The following is an 18,412-nucleotide window of genomic DNA, read 5'->3' on the forward strand; positions in this document are numbered from 1 at the left end:
CACAGTCAGTCGCCTGAGGCGGGAATTGAACCCGGGTCTTTGGCGCTGTGAGGCAACAGTGCTAACCACTGTGCCACCGTGCCGCCCCGTAGTGTTCAGGGATGTGTAGGTTAGATGCATTAATCAGGCGTAAATATAGGGTAGGTGAATTGGTCATGATAAATTGCCCATAATGTTAGTCAGAGGGGGAATGGATGTGTCGGTGTGAATTTGTTGGGCCGAAGGGCCTGTTTCCACACTGCAGGGAATCTAATCAAGTGGTCTCACCAACATCATTGGGTGAGATCAAAGCCAAGTGGACAGTTGTCTCCACTTGAGACGGTCACCACTTCCTCTTGTCATTGGGCAGTTACTCCTTGGCACAATGGTTTTCACACAAGGACATGTGTGCTCAGAATGGGTTCAGGAGGTGATTGAATAGAGGGAGGCTGAGGGTTGGTGTAGGTCTTCTCCTGTCGCTTTCAAATACCCTCCTGACATGGAGGGTTAGAAAGGGGCAAATGTGGCTCAGTCCTCAGAGCCAGGGGAATTGAAGGTGTTCAGACAAACTGGTCCTCATGCAGATGGATGAGTTGAGTTGCACATCTATAAGTTTGGTGAGGACCGTTGGGTAGCATATTAAGATGTAGTATTCTGCAATTGAGTATGTGATAGCAATATCGTTGGTAACCCAGCTTTTGGTTTTGTTGGTACCAGACTGTACCCAATGCTACCAATGAGGTCAATGAAAATTGCCCCATTTGAAATTCCTTTAAAGGCGATTTTCAGAACATGAAATAAACAATTAATTATTTGGTGGCAAGATAATGGAGAAACTGTTTCTAGTGGAAGGCTTGGTAACCAGGGTGACACAGATTTAAGGAGCTGGGTTCAAAGTATCAGACGTGGCATGAGGCAATGTTTCCCTTAGCCAGTGAGTTGTTGAATTGCCTGAACAGGTCATGAAAGCAGATTCATTTGGAGCTTTGCAATTGGATGAGTACTGGGACAAGATAAATTGGGCGAGCATTTTGGGGAGAGCAGAACAGAGATGAGGATGAACGTCTTCTTTCAGAGGGAAGTGAATCTGTGGAATTCTTTACTGCAGAGCGCCATGGAGGCTGGGTTGTTAATTATGTTCAAGGCTGAGATAGACAGATTCTTAATCAGTAAGGGGGGTGGAGAGTTGTGGGGAAAAGGCAAGAAAGTGGAATTGAGGATTGTCAGACCAGCCATGATCATGTTGAATAGCAGTTGGCCTGAGTGGCCAACTTCTGCTCCTATGTCTTATGGACTGGGACAAATTGGGAAACTCTTTCAATTAGCTGGCAGAGACACAGCAGACTGAAGGGTCTCCCTCAGTGCTGCACCATTTTATGATTGCCCACAGTGAGTGCCAGTTCTGCAGTGCGGGATCCTTGCAGATTCACCAGGCTTGCAAATACGGGACATAAATTACTGAAAGGATGAACAAAGTTAAAAATCACACAACACCAGGTTATAGTCCAACAGGTTTAATTGGAAGCACACTAGCTTTCGGAGCGACGCTGTTGTGTGATTTTTAACTTTGTACTCCCCAGTCCAACACCCGGCATCTCCGAATCATGAAAGGATGAAGAAATACAATTTGCTTTTCAGCTGCTGGAGATGGTCAGGTTCTGAAACTGTTCAACTTAATTCACAGAATGTGCATCGAGATCAGACCAGCCACACAGCCTGAAGATGTAGAGAATTTGCAGCCTCTTCATTGTGTTATAGAACCCTCCAATTATTTCAATATGAATCCTGCTGCACTTAATCGATTGGGGTCCCTAGCTATAGCATTACTGATTGTAATTTCATGCTAATTAGATTTTTTTTCTTTATAATATAGACATTAAAATCCTGAACAAAACCAAGAAGTATTTCACATTCTGGGCTTTTTTTTTGCTGATTCAGTTTATTTCTTGGATTTTTCTTTCCCAATTCTTGCCCCTTTCTCTCTCTTCCTCTTCCCCCAGCCTGTTCTCTCCCCGCCCCTCAGTCTGTCCGTACAGAGTGGGTTGTCCAAAGATGTGCAGGTCTGGTGGATTCATCGTGCTAAATTGCCCATAGTGTCTGGGGATGTGCAGGCTAGGTGGGTTAGCCATAGGAAATGCAGGCTTACAGGGATAGGGTCGGAGGATTGGGGAGGGGGGGGGTGTGGGTGGCGTGGGTCTACTCATTAGAGGGTCAGTGAGGACCCGATGGGCCGAATGACCTGCTTCCGCACTGTTGAGATTCAATGATTCTATCCTTGCCTTCTTTTAGATCTTACTTGCTGTTCATCTCCAGTTTTGACCTGATGAGAAATTTGTTTTTCCCCTGACATTAATGGGACCCAATCTCACTGCTGTTTGTTTGTTTCAATTATTTCAGTTACCAAATGGGATCATTCCGTTTCTTTCCCTCTCTCTTAATTATATCTATATTTTCTCTCTCAAACTCATCTGCTGGCTCTCTCTTGAGCCCTTTTTCTCTGTCTCTCGTACCTGCTCTGTCACTGACTCCTCCAACAGCTCTCTCTTGTGCCCTCTCTCTCTATCACACACACCCCCTGTGCTCTCTCCTGCCTACTCTCTGTTTCATCTGCTCTCCCTCTCATGCCATCACTCTCTCTCTCTCTCTCTTGCCCCTGCACTCTCACACTTGAATTCCAACAAACTCGTATACCCTCTCTCATTCAAAGTATGGTCAGTTCTATAATGCGATGGGTGCATTCATATGCAACCCCACGTTATGCACTTTAGAAAGAGCGCTTAAAGTGTTGTTGATGTAATCATGTTATAGCCAACACATGTTTAAAAGTTGGCACTGTAGAGACAGTGTTCCCAATTTGTCAATCACGTTACAGCGAAACGCGTGTTATAGCAGAACGACCTATACTTTCTCTATCTGTGGGGTGAGCACGTTGTTCCTTCAATTTCTGAGGCCATACATTAAATCCAGCTGAGACTGGTAGGAAGAACACTGTCTTCTCTCTCTGCTGGATACAAGGGATTTGAAGTGAATGGAAACTGGAACAGATAGACCATCTTCTCGATGGTGTGAGTGTGGCACAGATAGGCCTGCAGCTTAACCTGAGCTTGTTCTCTGTGAGACCAGACAGGGGGCAGAAGCAAGGTGTAATGGTAATTTTTCTACTCCAACCCAAATGTAGGCTTTAGGTGAGGAGGAGAGAGAAAGAGAGAATGAGAAGGAGAGAAAGAGCAACCAACAATTGGGTCCCCAGAAATCATGTAATTTCTGGCTTAAGATCATACATTCTCACACTGTTTGATGTTAATATCATTAACTCCTGTGACAGCATTTGTAAAGGAAGCAGCTTATGTAAACATATGACACCCTTCTGTGTTGCTGCCAAAGGGAGGGAATATAGTGCCTCCACTGACGAGAAGGTGCAATTACATTGTTACAAGTTTACATGGATAGGGACACAGATCACAGATATGGAGTAGGGCAAGGAAACTTGTATAGTCTCCTGATGTGCTTAACAACATTAGTGGAATGGGCCTATGTTCTCTGGCTTTAGAAGCATGAAAGCTGATTTCATTGACATTTAAAAAATTCCAAGGATCTTTTAGACTTTGTTTCCACAGGCTAGGGAATCAGAGGTCATAGTTTCAGGATAAGAGATCAGCTGTATAGGGCTGAAATGAGGAGGAATTGCAACTCTCAAAATAGTTGTGTGAGTTTTCTACCCTGGAGAACTGTGGATGCCCAGTTTCTGAGAATATCTAAGATGGTGTCTTGTTGGACACTGAGGTAATCATGGGATATGGGGAGAAAAGCAGAGGTCGGGTACGAGATTAGCATGAAATTGCTGAATGGTGCATTTGGCTCAAGAGAGTGGGAGTGATCTTCTTTGGTCTGTTATTTGGGATATCGTCTTGTTTGCTAATTCTGGGGCAGTTGAGTCATGGAGGCTTGGGTTTTCAGCTCAGATAAAACCTGTTTGGCCCATCGTGTCTGCAGCAGTCAAAAACAGCCACCTAACTATTCTAATACCATTTCCCAGCAATTGGCCCGCAGCCTTGGTCTGCCTTGGTTCTGCAAGTGCTCATCTAAATACTTCTTCAATGTCTTGAGGGTTTCTGTTTCTATCACCCTTACAGGCAGTGAGTCCCAGAGGCTGCTGGGAAAATAAAAATTCCTCACGTTCCCTCTAAACCTCCTGCCCCTTCCCTTAAGTCTATGCCCCTTGGTCTTTGATCCCACCATCAAGGGTTTGTTCCTGTCCACCCTATCTATGCTCTTTGTGATTTCAGACAACTCCAGCAGGTCCTCTCTCAATCTCCTCTGCTCTAAGAAGAACAACACCAGTCTGTCCAATCTCTCCTCATAACTAAAATCTCCAGCCCAGGCAACATCCTGATAAATCTCCTCTGCATCTTCTCTGGTGCAAATGTATCCCTCCTACAATTTGGATTCCAGGACTGTCCATAATACATTCGCTGTGGCCCGACCAATGTCTTACACAGTTCTAGCATAACCTCCCTGCTCTTAAACTCTCTGCCTCAGCTAATAAAGATTTCGAGGTGCTGGTGTTGGGCTGGGGTGGGCAAAGTCAAAAATCACGCAACACCAGGTTATAGTCCAACAGGTTTATTTGGAAGCAGTAGCTTTCAGAGCGCTGCCCCTTCATCAGGTAGCTAGTACTACCCTCACGTTCACTAGCTACCTGACAAAGGAGCAGCGCTCCGAAAGCTAGTGCTTCCAAATAAACGTGTTGGACTATAACCTGGCGTTGTGTGATTTTTTTTACTCAGCTAATAAAGACAAGTATCACATGCATCTTGTTAACCATGCTATCTAACTATCTTGGTACCTTAAGGGTCCCATGTATATGTGCAGCAATGTCCCTCTGATCCTCGGTACTTCCCTGGTTCCTACTGTTCATCATGTATCCCCTTACCTTGTACTGACAGGTAACATCCTTAGGCACATGTGTGTTTCCAAACTGGGGCCCCCATTTGTAAGTGGAGATATATCTGGGTGTTGACAGTGTGGACATAGCGAGGGACCCCAGCACAAAGCCTTCCATTAATCTCCTCGGGGGACTTGGGCCGTGCACTTCTCCTCTCGCAGCGTGGCCTTCCAAGTGCGGTCAGGCTGGGAAATAACCCTCACTGACGTCTGACTGAGATGTCCCACTGACAATGGAAGCTGCAGAAACTGGGATCAAAGCACAGATTGAAAGAGCAAAGGCCACATTTACAGTTTGTTCGAGTGTGTGGCTTAAAATCGTGCAGCTGGAAATATTTTGTTTTAGTGGAATCAGCAGTTCTGATAATGAAACAGTGCGGACAGTTCAGTAAGTTAGGGATTGTTAGCAACAGATGGTACTAATATTAGGCAGAATCTTTGAAGGAAATTGGAATTCTCAATGTCGCTAAAGAGTTGCTTTACCTCCAGACTAAACCTCAGTGGTGCCTTTAATACACATATTATACGTCTTTAAAATTACTTTGTTTGAGACTGGCATGAATTAGATCAGAAAGCCTGGTTGAATCTAAGCTATACGTCATCTTCCTGTCACTCCTGAACTTTATTCCTCTGCTCATAGAGTCTGTGCAGGGTGTGCCTCTTGGCGAGAGGGAAGGAAATTTTAAACTTTTGTACCCCTGCAGTTAAGAGTACATTGGTTTGGCAGTCTGATGCAGTCATACACACTCTGCAGCTTTCTCAGAATGAATTATAGGCCGAGAGACCATTTCCACTTCAACGACTGCCTTCCCCCATCTTTTCTTGCATTGGTTACAGTGCCTTTTGCAATGGCTCGAAGTGATTTACAGACAATAAGCCAATGTCGTCCTGTGGGAAGTGCAGCATTTAATTGGCTGGTCCCCACAAAGAGCAGAGAGTGTGGGGCTGGAAAAACACACGAGGTCAGGCAGCATCCGAGGAGGAGAATCGATCAGTGTCGAGCCTGTGGTCACTTTCTCCCCACAAAGAGCAGTGTGATAATGACCAGCTCTGACTTCATGACAGAGTTGTAGAATTTTTATAATATGGACAGAGGCCCTTTGGCCCATCATGTCATCAAGCCGCCATCTGGCCTAATTCTGTTTACTTGACCGATAGCCTTGTAATCTGTGAAAATTCCCATTGTCCCAATGGTCCCCATTAGCAACTATTGATTCCCCTTTCTGACTTTCTACCCCTATTCCTTGACCAACTATTTCCAGTCTGTCCATCTCCACCTGATTGTTTAATCCTCCCCCTCTCCCACCTCACCCTCAGCATACAGTCCAACCTTTTTCCCAGCTACTGACAGTTCTGAAGAAGGGTCACTGGGTCCAACACGTTAACTCTGCTTTCTCTCTCCACAGATGCTGCCAGACGTGCTGAGTCTTTCCAGCAATTTTGGTTTTTGTTTTTGTTTCCGATTTCCATCATCAGCAGCTCTTTGGTTTCTTTTAAATGAAATTTCAAATGCTTCGAGACAGAGTCATAGAGCTGTACAGCCCAGAAACAGACCTATCAGTCCAACCAGATATCCTAAATACATCTAGTCCCGTTTGCCAGCATTTGACCCATATCCCTCTAACCTCTTCCTGTTCATATATCCATCCAGATGCCTTTTAAATCTTGTAATTGTACCAACCTCCATCATCTCCTCTGGCAGCTCATTCCATACACACGCCACCCTCTGTGTGAAAAAGTTACCCCTTACGTTCCTTTCAAATCATTTCCCCTCACTTTAAGCCTATGCTGTCTAGTTTAGGATCCCCCCCCCCCACCCTTGGGAAAATACCTTGTCTATTTACCCCAGTCATGCCCCTCATGATTTTATAAGCCTCTATAAGGTCACTCCTCCCTCTGATGCTCCAGGGAAAACAGTCCCAGCCTATTCAACCTCTCCCTATATCCCAAATCCTCAAATCCTGAGAACATCCTTGTAAATCTTTTCTGCACTCTCTCCAGTTTCACAATACCCTAAGAGTTCCTGCTTCTTCCACCCACCGTAGGGTTAGGGTTCTGAGTTCTAGATTCCCACCATCCTCTGGGGGGAAGATATTGTCCACAAATCCTCTGCAAACCTCATGCTCTTGACCTATAACCTGTGCCCCTGGTTACTGACCCCCCTACTTGGGGGGAAAACAATGTTTGATTTTATCTATCCTGTTTATGTCACTCTGAACTTTGTGCACCTCAATCAGAACTCTCCTCAGCCTTTCCACTCTAAGGAAAACAACCCCAGCCTATCTAGTCTGTCTTTGTAGCTGAATCACTCCAGGCCATACCCTGGTCAATCTCCTCTAATGCCCTCTCCAGTGCATCCACATCCCTCCTACAGTGTGGAGACCAGAACTGCACACAGTACTCCAGCCACGGTTTAACCAATGTTAAGATGGTTAACCTTCTTGCTCTTGTGTTCAGTGCCTTGACTGATAAAGGCAAGAATCCCATATGCCGTCTCAACCAGCTTATGCACCCCATGTTGGTTAAGGGAAGAATATTGACCCAGAGACCAAGAACAAAAGATTTTGGGAGAGGGTAATTCTGGTTGCACATGAGCCTCAGCTTGATTTCTCATTCCAAAGACAACACTTCCAACAGGAATGCACGACCTCGGGCTGTCACCCTGGATAAGACAATAGTGTATCAGAAGCGGGGTGGCACGGTGGCTCAGTGGTTAGCACTGCTGCCTCACAGCACTAGGGTCCCAGGTTCAATTCCAGTCTCGGGTGACTGTCTGTGTGGAGTTTGTACATTCTCCCCGTGTCTGCATGGATGTGCTCCGGTTTCCTCCCACAGTCCAAAGATGTGCAGGTCAGGTGAATTAGCCATGTTAAGTTGCACATAGCGTTAGGTGCATTAGTCAGAAGGAAATGGGTCTGGGTGGGTTACTCTTCGGAGGGTCAGTGTGGACTGGTTGGGCTGAAGGGCCTGTTTCCGCACTGTAGGGGATCTAATGAACCCACAGCCTTTCGGGGGAGATTTAATGTTTTAGTGCTCCCTCCTCTTCAGTTGGCACTTTCTGCACCATGTCAAGATTTTGGTGGCTCGTCTAAATACCAACAGCCAATTCAACGATGGAGCTCACCATCAACCAGGCTAGGGAAGCGGTGCTCATTTCTCATGTTTGTGGAATGAGCAAGTCCTAGGCCAGGACTCCAGGTCCCGGAGAACATGAGTTGGATCTTCCAGAACCTGGATTGTTGGAGACTGCAGGTACAGCCAGCGATGCATGTGGGGGATCTTGGAGATGGCCTGAGGCACTGACCCACGTGAGGATCGCTCAGGAAGTTTCAACTCACAAAGAGTTCCTCACCTGACCACAGGGCCCTCTCTGTTAGAGTCAGAGACTTTAGACTGTTCAGATGTACTAATAGTTAGCCAGGAAGGTTTGTGTGGAAAGAAACTCCTAGGTAGCTCCAGAACCAACATGATGTGATGCCTACCCCCAACTCGATGTGACTACTTTCTGATCACCTGACCACCCCGATATGACTGTCGCACTCCTCCAACCACTCCCCCACTCCCCTTAGCCCACCAACTGATGATCTCATCCATCTTACCCACTTTACTCACGTTTCACATCCATGTGACCTACCTCCCTCACACCACCTCCCTATCCACTGACTCACTCACTCCATCATGCTCTCATCCATCTGCTTCCCTCAACATCAACAAAGGCTGAACATTTAAACTTGCCACTCACCTGCGAGTGCCATCAGCAGTGTGGGGGTGTGGAGGGAGTGGGGGGGGTGGGGGTGGTTGCTTGTACTGACCTTGCCCCTCACCCTTCAGCCCTTTGACCAAATTCCCTGCATTCCACATTTTAGATTCAGAGAGGTCTCTTCCCCTTGCGGGTGAGACCAGGGCTCAATCCTAAACTCACAGTGAGGGGCTACCCATTTAAGAAGGTAATGAGGAGGAATTTCTTCTCTCAGAGGATAGTTAATCTGTGGAATTCTTTACCACAGAGGGCTGTCGAGGCTGGGTTGTCAAGTATATTCAAGATTGAGACAGACAGATGTTTAACAGTAAGGGAATCAGGAAGGGGTTATGGGGAAAGGGCAGGGAAGTGGCATTCAGCCACGGGGCGGCACGGTGGCCCAGTGGTTAGCACTGCTGCCTCACAGCGCCTGAGACCTGGGTTCAATTCCCTCCACTGTGTGGAGTTTGCACATTCTCCCCATGTCTGCGTGGGTTCCCTCTGGGTGCTCCGGTTTCCTCCCACAATCCAAAGATGTGCAGGTCAGGTGAATTGACCATGTTAAATTGCCCGTAGTGTTAGGTAAGGGGTAAATGTAGGGGTATGGGTGGGTTGCGCTTCGGCGGGTCGGTGTGGACTTGTTGGGCCGAAGGGCCTGTTTCCACACTGTAATATAATCTGATCTCACCGAATGGTAGAGCAGATTCAGTTGGGCCGAATGGCCTATTTCTTCTCCTGTTTCTTAAGGTCCCCCATTGTATTTCCAATTGCCCTTCCTGCCTCTTGAGGCACTAATTAATCTCAATAAGTGGGTCCTGTTGCCTGCCTGAAGACTCCACTTCTTTTGACCTGCATTTTCCAGAGGAGATTGGGCCTTATCCTGGGCCCTAGGTCAGAGAACGTCTCTGCGCCCGAAATCATTGGTTTAATCTCTCCCACAATACGATTCAGCAATGGGTGGACTTAATTTCTGAATCAAATCCATCTGGAGAGGACAGCTTATAAACATCAGAAAATCCTTTCCATTTGAGCATCTTCAAGCCCTTAGGGAGAACACCCTGACCCTGGAGAGATTTTGCAATGAAAGTTTACTTCACCGTTGAGTCACTTAGAAGAGTACCCAGACCAGAGGGTGAGAAAGAAATAAGACATGTTTTGTGTGTGAATATGTTTTTAGTAAGTGTTTGCTGGAGATATTGTTTCCTCACATGATTCCCTTGGCTACAGAAGGCATTTCTGCTTTGGTTTTTAAAATGTGGTGTTGTGTCGCAATTGAATTCTTAAACTGAGGGCCTCAAAATTGTGCAATGTCTTGTCTTCCACTTCACCCCCCCCCCCCCACTCTACAAGCTTTTCTTAGCCCAAACCTCAATTCTGCTTCATAATCTACCTCAGTGTTGTGCGACATCAGTGGTTGTCCATCAGTACCATGGGTCCTCAATCCTGAGTCAAGAAGTCATAGGCCTGTCCCCCTAGCCCAGAGACTTGAGCATGTCAATCTGTGACAGTGCAGCCATAGCACTGAGGGAAGAACTGCCTTTCAGACTAGACTGCTGCCTTTGTTGAGTCTAAAAGCTCCCTTGCTGTTTGTGGACCAGCAACAAAGATCACTCAGATTCCTGGTTAAAATATCCCCTCAACCAATACGACTGAATGTGGATTAATTGCTATTTGTCCATTGTTGTTTCTGAAGGCTTGCTGTGCACAATTTTAACTATCCTGTTTGCAGTGATTAACAACTTATTAACATGTATTCAGCCACGGAGCAATCCGGGATGTCTTGGAAACACGGCCATTGGGTGGGCAACACAGTGGTTCAGTGGTTAGCATGGCTGCCTCACAGCATGACCAACCTGGGTTTGATTCCACCCTCACGGGACTGTCTGCGTGGTGTTTGCATATTCTGTGTGGGTTTCTTCCCACAGTCTGACGATAAGCAGGTTACGTGGATTAGCCATGCTAAATTGCCCTTGATGTTCTGGCTTTGGAGATATGGGGGTAGAGTGTCTGGTCGGATAATCTTTGGAGGGTAAGTGTGGTCTTGATGGGCCAAATGGCCTCTTTTGCACTTTATGGATTCTGTTTAGGATCGCATGTAGGTCATTTGGCCATTTAAGCCTGCAAGGATGGAGTTGATCTGGTGTGTTCTCAGCTCTGGTTTCCTTCCTATACCCCATGCTCCTTGACTCCTTGTCAATCAATAATTGATTTGACTCAATCTTCAATAAATTTAAATTTAAACCTGGGCTCCATGAGCCTCTGGGAAGGTAACTCAGTTGTATGTACTGCAGAACCAAACCCAACTGACTAATGCTTGAGTTGCAGTCCGACCACCAAACCTCCTTTCTACTCTTGTAAAATGATCATTTTATGCAAGTTAGATAGGTCCTAGTGGGACACCATAACAAAAACAAAAAGTAAAGATTCAAAGAAGTATATCAAAATTAAATTAAATATCATTATCAGAGGAAAACATGACTTTGTACCACACAACTTACTTCCTAAAGATTAAGGACACATTCACCTTCCATACAGTCTCAAATCAGAATAGGTGTTCTAGTCCCTGGAGTGGGATTTGAATCCATGACTGTTCAGTGAAGGACTGTCTCACCCACTAAGCCAGGGGTGACTAGTCCACCTTTCACTCCTTTAACGTAAACCTGAAACCTGATTAAACCTATGGAGCACTGTGACACAAACATCATTAAGGTTAATGGAGAGTTATAAAAGGCCACTTATCAAATCAAAATGACATTCTCCAGGGTGATGACATGGTGTCTACCTGTCTCTAAACACCTCTATCGTGCTGGTGAGCACGGCACGCCCCCTCTCCAGGACTCCTGCGTGTGGACACAACTGTGAAAAGTGGGGCCAATACTCGATCAACGTGACCCCACCTGGACTATTGCCAGAACGTATTAATGGCCATTTTGGCCAACACCAAGAGCCAAGCCCACAAGGACTGCCCTTTGACCTGTCCATCCCTCCCAGGGTACCTTGGGCATACGGGTCTGTTAGGTTAACAATGGTAGAGGATAAACCACTAGTGACCATTAACAACAGGAGACGCTTATCTAAATAACAAGATGTAGTTTATTGCCATGATGGCAATAGATACAAGTTACATGTGGATAAATGTATGGTTATCCACTTTGGTGGCAAGAACAGGAAGGCAGATTACTACCTAAATGGAATCAATTTAGGTAAAGTGGCAGTACAGAGAGATCTGGGTGTTCTTGTACACCAGTCAATAAAGGTAAGCATGCAGGTACGGCAGGTAGTGAAGAAGGCTCATAGCATGCTGGCCTTCATAACAAGAGGGATTGAGTATAGAAGCAAAGAGGTTCTTCTGCAGCTGTACAGGGCCCTGGTGAGACCACACCTGGAGTACTGTGTGCAATTCTGGTCTCCAAATTTGAGGAAAGACATTCTGGCTATTGACAGAGTGCAGCGTAGGTTCACGAGGTCAATTCCTGGAATGGCAGGACTACCTTACGCTGAAAGACTGCCCCAGAGGGCAGTGGTGGCCCAGTTTCTGGATTCATTTAAGAAAGAGTTGGATAGAGCTCTCAAGAATTGTGGAATCAAGGGTTATGGAGATAAGGCAGGAACAGGATACTGATTAAGGACGATCAGCCATGATCATATTGAATGGTGGTGCAGGCTCGAAGGGCAGAATGGCCTACTCCTGCACCTATTGTCTATTGTCTACATTGGTTTGTTATAATTAGTTACTAAGACTATCAGGAAACCAGGGATGATATAACTGAATCCATCAAGATCTTGAGCTGGATTCCTCATTCTTTACTACATGTTATCATCAGATAGGGTGAAGCATAATGCAATCTTCAACATGGACTCTTTCAGAACCATTACCTTAAACAAGAGGAACACTGACTCTGTGAGGGGAGAAAAAAACTTATCTTCATGTCTGTTGTAAAAGGGAGTCCTCAGTCTTAACCTATGCCCCATGGTTATAACATCCCCCAACATGAAGCAATATCCTCTGGGTATTCTCCATATCCAGTTCCTGTTGATCTTATATATTTCAGTCCAGTCAACTCTCATTCTTCTAAACTGTGGTGGGGGGGGCGGCGGCAGCGGGGGGGCACGGTGGTTCAAGTGGTTAGCACTGCTGCCTCGCAGCGTCAGGGACCCAGGTTCAATTCTAGCCTCGGGCGACTGTCTGTGTGGAGTTTGTACCTTCTCCCTGCATCTGTGTGGGTTTCCTCCCACAGTCTAACAATGTGCAGGTTAGGTGGATTGGCTGTGAGAAATGTGGAGTTACAGGGAGAGGGTCTGGGGGTGGGATGTTCTTTGGTGGGCTCAAATGGCCTGCATCCATACTGTAGGGATTCAATGGAATTAGGCTCAACCTTCCTTCATTAGATAAGGCCTTCGTCCTGGAGTTGAGTGAACCTTCTCTCACTGTTAGATGAATGCAAGGATCTTTTTGTATTCATCCTTTTTCTCCTCTTTTTATTTTGTTCGTCTCTTAATCTTTTCACTTTGATGGTGTCAGTACTATGGACCTAGATTTCTCAACAAGGGAAATACAGGGGCCTATGAAGTTACCTGCTTTCTAGTTGATAAGCTGGATTTGTCACATTTAACAACATAGCCTTGTGATAAGATTTTCATTTGCTGTTTTGGGTTCATTGCAGGCAGCAATGCATTAGTCCTTCCTGTTTGACTCCTTTTGCTCGCCCAGGTCAGATGTTAAATTACTCACCGCTGATGTCTTACAGGAGAAAGAGAAGAAATACATGCTGCCGCTTGACAACCTGAAGTTACGTGACATAGAGAAGGGATTCATGTCAAGCAAGCACATCTTCGCTCTCTTCAACACAGAGCAGAGGTATGTCGTCTCAAACTCTAGTTACTCCGTCAGCCAGTGGCAGGGAGATGAGATGGGCAATGTCTAATCTGAGGAAACATTGAGCACCCTTCCATATGAGAGACCCAGATTGAGTGACAGGTAGGACTTCCAATGGGCTTGGCCCATCCACTCTGTGGAGGAGATGCTGTAGTCCTTGGTCCCAGTCTCCTCAGTGTCAGCGAACAGCGGGACAGACACCGCCTGTTAACCAATGCAATGCCAGGCAGCTGACAGCTTTGTGAAAGTCTACGCCCAACGCATCCATCATCTGGTTGAGGGGAGGATTCAGAGGAAAATAGGGGGATCCGTAGAAAGAGGAAGAGCATGCTCCATCCAAACCGGAGAACTGATGGTTTTCACAGGCAGGTTTTGTAATTCGGCAGCACGGTGGTTCAGTGGTCAGCACTGCTGCATCACTGCACCAGGGAACTGGGTTTGAATCCACCCTCAGGCGACTGTCTGTGTGGAGTTTGCATGTTCTCCCCATGTCTGCGTGGGGATGCTCTGGCTTCCCCCCACAATCCGAAGATGAACAGGTTAGGAGAATTGGCTGTGTTGAGTTGCCCATAGTGGTCAGGGCTATGTAGCTTAAGTGCATTAGTCAGGGGCAAGTAAAGGGTAAGGGAATGGGTCTGGGTGGGATACTCTTCAGAGGGTGATTGTGGACTTGTTGGGCTGAAGGGCCTGTTTCTACACTGTAGGGATTCTATGAAAGAAGAGGTTATTTATAATGAGCATTTCCATTGCATATTAAGCTTCACCCTTGTTGGCAGTCTGACTAGTACCTGCAGGCTTTCGAAGCAGTTCAGAGATCATGTGTACAAACTAAGTAGGCACTGATTATGAATCTTTCAGTTATTGAATTTCTGAAAGACTCCCTTTAACAATATTTGGATGTCACTAAATGCTACTTGCTGAGACTTTTGCGTTTAGGAGTCGTGTTGAAGTTATACTGGACATTTGTGAAGCCTGGTCTGGAGTACTGTGTCCAGTTCTGGTCGCCCTGTTATAAGAAGGATATTGTTAAACTGGAGAGATTAACAATAAATCCGAAAGATTTCCGAGAGATTAAATCCGAAAAGATTTACCAGGATGTTGCTGGGAATGGAGGGTTTGAGATATAAGGATCAGCTGGACAGGCCGGGAGCATAGAGGTTTATAAAATCATCAAAGGCACAGATAAGGTGAATGACAGGCGTCATTTCCCTAGGGTGGAGGATTTCAAGATGAAGGGGCATATTGTCAAGGTGAGATGTGGGAGATTTAAAAATGACATGGGGGGCAACTTTTTTACACAAAGAGTGGTTCGCGTGTGGAATGATCTGCCAGAGGAGGTGTGAAGGCGGGTACAATTACTTTGTTTAAAAGACCTTTGGATAAGTACATGAATAGGAAAGGTTTGGAGGGATATGGGCCAGGAGCAGGCAGCTGGGACTAGTTTAGTTTGGAATTATGTTCGGCATGGACTGGTTAGACCGAAGGGTTGTGTGACTCTATGATTCTATGACTACAGTGCCGTTTAGTTTTATTTCATCATAGATTCGTAGATGGATTTGCAGCACAGGATAAGACTATTCGACCCATTGAGGCAGTGCTGGTGTTAGGTGCAACCTTTCCTGTTAAAGTTAAGAGGCAAATTGGAGCATGAAGCTATACCACAGACGTTTCCAGGCGAGTGATTTTGCAGGGGGCTTCGCGAGACTAGGCGGAGAGCTTTGGAAGATTTGTAAGGGAATCTTTTTGCTGTCACAGGGTGTGAGATTGTCAGAAAGCCGTTTGGAATCCAGGGTGACGAGGTTAAACATCAGCGTCAGCTTAGGGAGACCCCTAAGACTGACGTTCAAGTAATATCAGAGAGAAACTCGTCGCTGAGGTTCTGCCCAAATCCTTAACGCACTCAGAATACAGTCTTAATGTGCTATTTCATACAGGTGTTATCCTGTTCTTAAAAACTGCCCTAAAGAGACTGCTCAAAGAGATGTCCGAGGGAGTGTTGCTGAACAAAGAGACCTTGGAGTGCAGGTTCATAGCTCCTTGAAAGTGGAGTCGCAGATAGATAGGATAGTGAAGAAGGTGTTTGGTATGCTTTCCTTTATTGGTCAGAGTATTGAGTACAGGAGTTGGGAGGTCATGTTGGAATGTTGCATGCAATTCTGGTCTCCTTCCTATCAGAAGGATGTTGTGAAACTTGAAAGGGTTCAGAAAAGATTTACAAGGATGTTGCCAGGGTCAGAGGATTTGAGCTACAAGGAGAGGCTGAACAGGCTGGGGCTGTTTTCCCTGGAGCGTCGGAGGCTGGGGGGGTGACCTTATAGAGATTTACAAAATTATGAGGACATGGATGGGGTAAATAGGCAAAGTCTTTTCCCTGGGATGGGGGAGACAAGAACATAGGTTAGGGTGAGAGGAGAAAGATATAAAAGAGACCTAAGGGGCAACATTTTCACGCAGAGGGTGGTACGTGTATGGAATGAGCTGCCAGAGGATGTGGTGGAGGCTGGTACAATTGCAATATTTAAGAGGCATTTGGATGGGTATATGAATAGGAAGGGTTTGGAGGGATATGAGCTGGGTGCTGTCAGGTGGGACTAGATTGGGTTGAGATATCTGGTTGGCATGGACAGGTTGAACTGAAGGGTCTGTTTCCATGCTGTACATCTCTATGACTCTATGACTCTATGTATCTAGAGCACGTGGTGCAGTTAGGTAGAACTTCACTGGTGGAAATTCCTGCCCCAGCAAGCCAGCTCCCATGTTAAGTTCCTGTCTGCACCATTCAGATGGGTTTGCTTATTTCAAGAGGGTAAATAACACTGTTCAGTTATTGCAGGCAGGAATCTCCTGTGTAATATAGTGCATTATGAAAATGTAATGAGAAAATTAAGTCTCCTTTGCTCTCTGTTATAATTCTGAGGAAGCTTTTCCCTTTGGGAGCACCTTTCCTAAGATGCCGGCAGCTTTGACTTCGAGTCATGAAGTTGTACAGCACGGAAACAGACCCTTCGGTCCAACCAGCCCATATCAATCATAATCCCAAACTAAACTAGTCCCAGCTGCCTGCTCTTAGCCTATATCCCTCCAAACCTTTCCTATTTGTGGACTTATCCAAATGTCTTTTCAACGTTGTAACTGTAATTGTATCCACCATTTCCTCTGGACGTTCATTCCACACACGAACCACCCTCTGTGTAAAAAAAAAATGCCTCTCATGTCTTTTTAAAATCTTTCTCATCTCGCTTTAAAAATATGTCCCCTAGTTTTGAAACCCTCCACCTGAGAAGCCACCTGCTATTCACTAGACCTTTACTCCGCATTATTTTCCAATCTTCTACAAGGTCACCCCTTAACATTCTATGCTCCAGTGGAAAAAGAAATCCTAGCCTATCCTGCCTCTCCTTATACATCAGTAAATCTGACATCAAACTACCTTTTGGAAAACATACTGTAAAGGTTTAAATTGCTCACAGCGTGCTGCAGAAAGCATCAGTACCAGGCATCACTCTGAGAATGATAGTTAAGAGTATAAGATGATACAAATGGGGTGGCATGGTGGCTCAGTGATTAGCACTGCTGCCTCACAGTGCTAGGAACCCGGGTTTGAGTCCCATCTTGAACGACTTTGTGTGGAGTTTGCACATTCTCCCTGTGTCTGTGTGGGTTTCCTCCAGGTGCTCTGGTTTCCTCCCACAGTCCAAAGGATGTGCAGGTGAATTGGCCATGCTACATTGCCCATAGTGTTAGGTGTGTTGGTCAGAAGTAAATGTAGGGGAATGGGCCTGGGTGGGTTGGTGTGGACTTGTTGGGCTGAAGGGCCTGTTTCGATACTGTAGGGAATCTAATCAAAGGGTCATTTATGGTGAGGGGTCCATTATTCAGAGACATATAAATCCCAGAAGGTTGTGTGCAATAGTTGGAGAGGCCACTAATTTGCTTTCTTTTATCGAATTAAAACCCATTGGTGATGTAACCAGGAGAATAGCAAGTGCTAGCAAACCTTCGCACTTTCTCTGATGGGGTTAACAATGGGTTTAAAGGTTGAGGGTCATAATGAAGGAACCAAGTGCCTGTGCTCCACACAGGTTTGGAATTGTTCACTGGTCTGTGCCAGCTGGGACATCAGGAAATTTGCACAGGGTAAAGAGGAATGTGATTCCAGAATACCAAGTAAGAAATGTCTGATTGCTGTGTTACAGCAGCAACAATGCAGCAGGCAGGCACTGGGCTCTCTCACCGTGCAAAACAGTGCTAAATTTTAACATGGGATTAAGGGTGTGGCGGGGGTGGGGGGGAGACATGACTGAGATGTACAAAAATATGAAAGGGTAGATAAGAGGGCACCTTTCTCCCTTCAACAGAGGAATCACTAACTGGGCGGGGGGGGGGTAATGGAGGAGGAGTGGGGATGCGGGGGATGGGGTAGTGTAGATTCAAGGTAAGAGGCAGGAGGTTCAGAGTCTGTGAGGAGGAGGTGATGGTCTAGTGGAATTACTGCTGGGCCACAGACCCAGGTAGTGCCTGCAGACCTGGGTTCAAATCCTGCTCCAGCAGGTGGTGGAATTAAGGGTCTGATGGTGACGGCAAATCTAATGATGATTGTTGTGGGGGAGGGAGACCCATCTGGTTCACTCATGCCCTTTAGGGAAGGAGACTGCTATCTGGCCTATATGTGACTCCAGACCCCACAGTGATGTGGTTGCCTTTTAACTGCCCTCTGGGTAATAAATGCTGGCTTAGACAGTGACGTCCCCATCCCATGAATGAATTTTAAAAAATTCATCCAGAGGGTGGTGGGAATGTGGAACTCTCTGCCTGTGAGGGGGGGAGGGGCAGAAACCCTGATAACATTTAAGTTTTTAGACGTACCTTGTGAT

At 46.0% G+C, this 18,412-nt stretch overlaps 1 protein-coding gene across 11 annotated transcripts in view; it reads left to right on the forward strand.

Moving 5' to 3' along the window:
• Positions 1-18,412, forward strand: part of LOC122564941 (dynamin-1) — a 243,150-nt gene that overhangs the window by 174,117 nt on the left and 50,621 nt on the right. For all 11 annotated transcript variants that reach the window (XM_043720440.1, XM_043720447.1, XM_043720444.1 and 8 more), the window contains one exon: positions 13,411-13,520. In XM_043720440.1, coding sequence (XP_043576375.1) covers positions 13,411-13,520 — 110 coding nt within the window. The remainder of the gene's footprint in view (positions 1-13,410; positions 13,521-18,412) is intronic.

Source organism: Chiloscyllium plagiosum, chromosome 30 (assembly GCF_004010195.1).
Source record: "Chiloscyllium plagiosum isolate BGI_BamShark_2017 chromosome 30, ASM401019v2, whole genome shotgun sequence".
NCBI classification, from domain to species: domain Eukaryota; kingdom Metazoa; phylum Chordata; class Chondrichthyes; order Orectolobiformes; family Hemiscylliidae; genus Chiloscyllium; species Chiloscyllium plagiosum.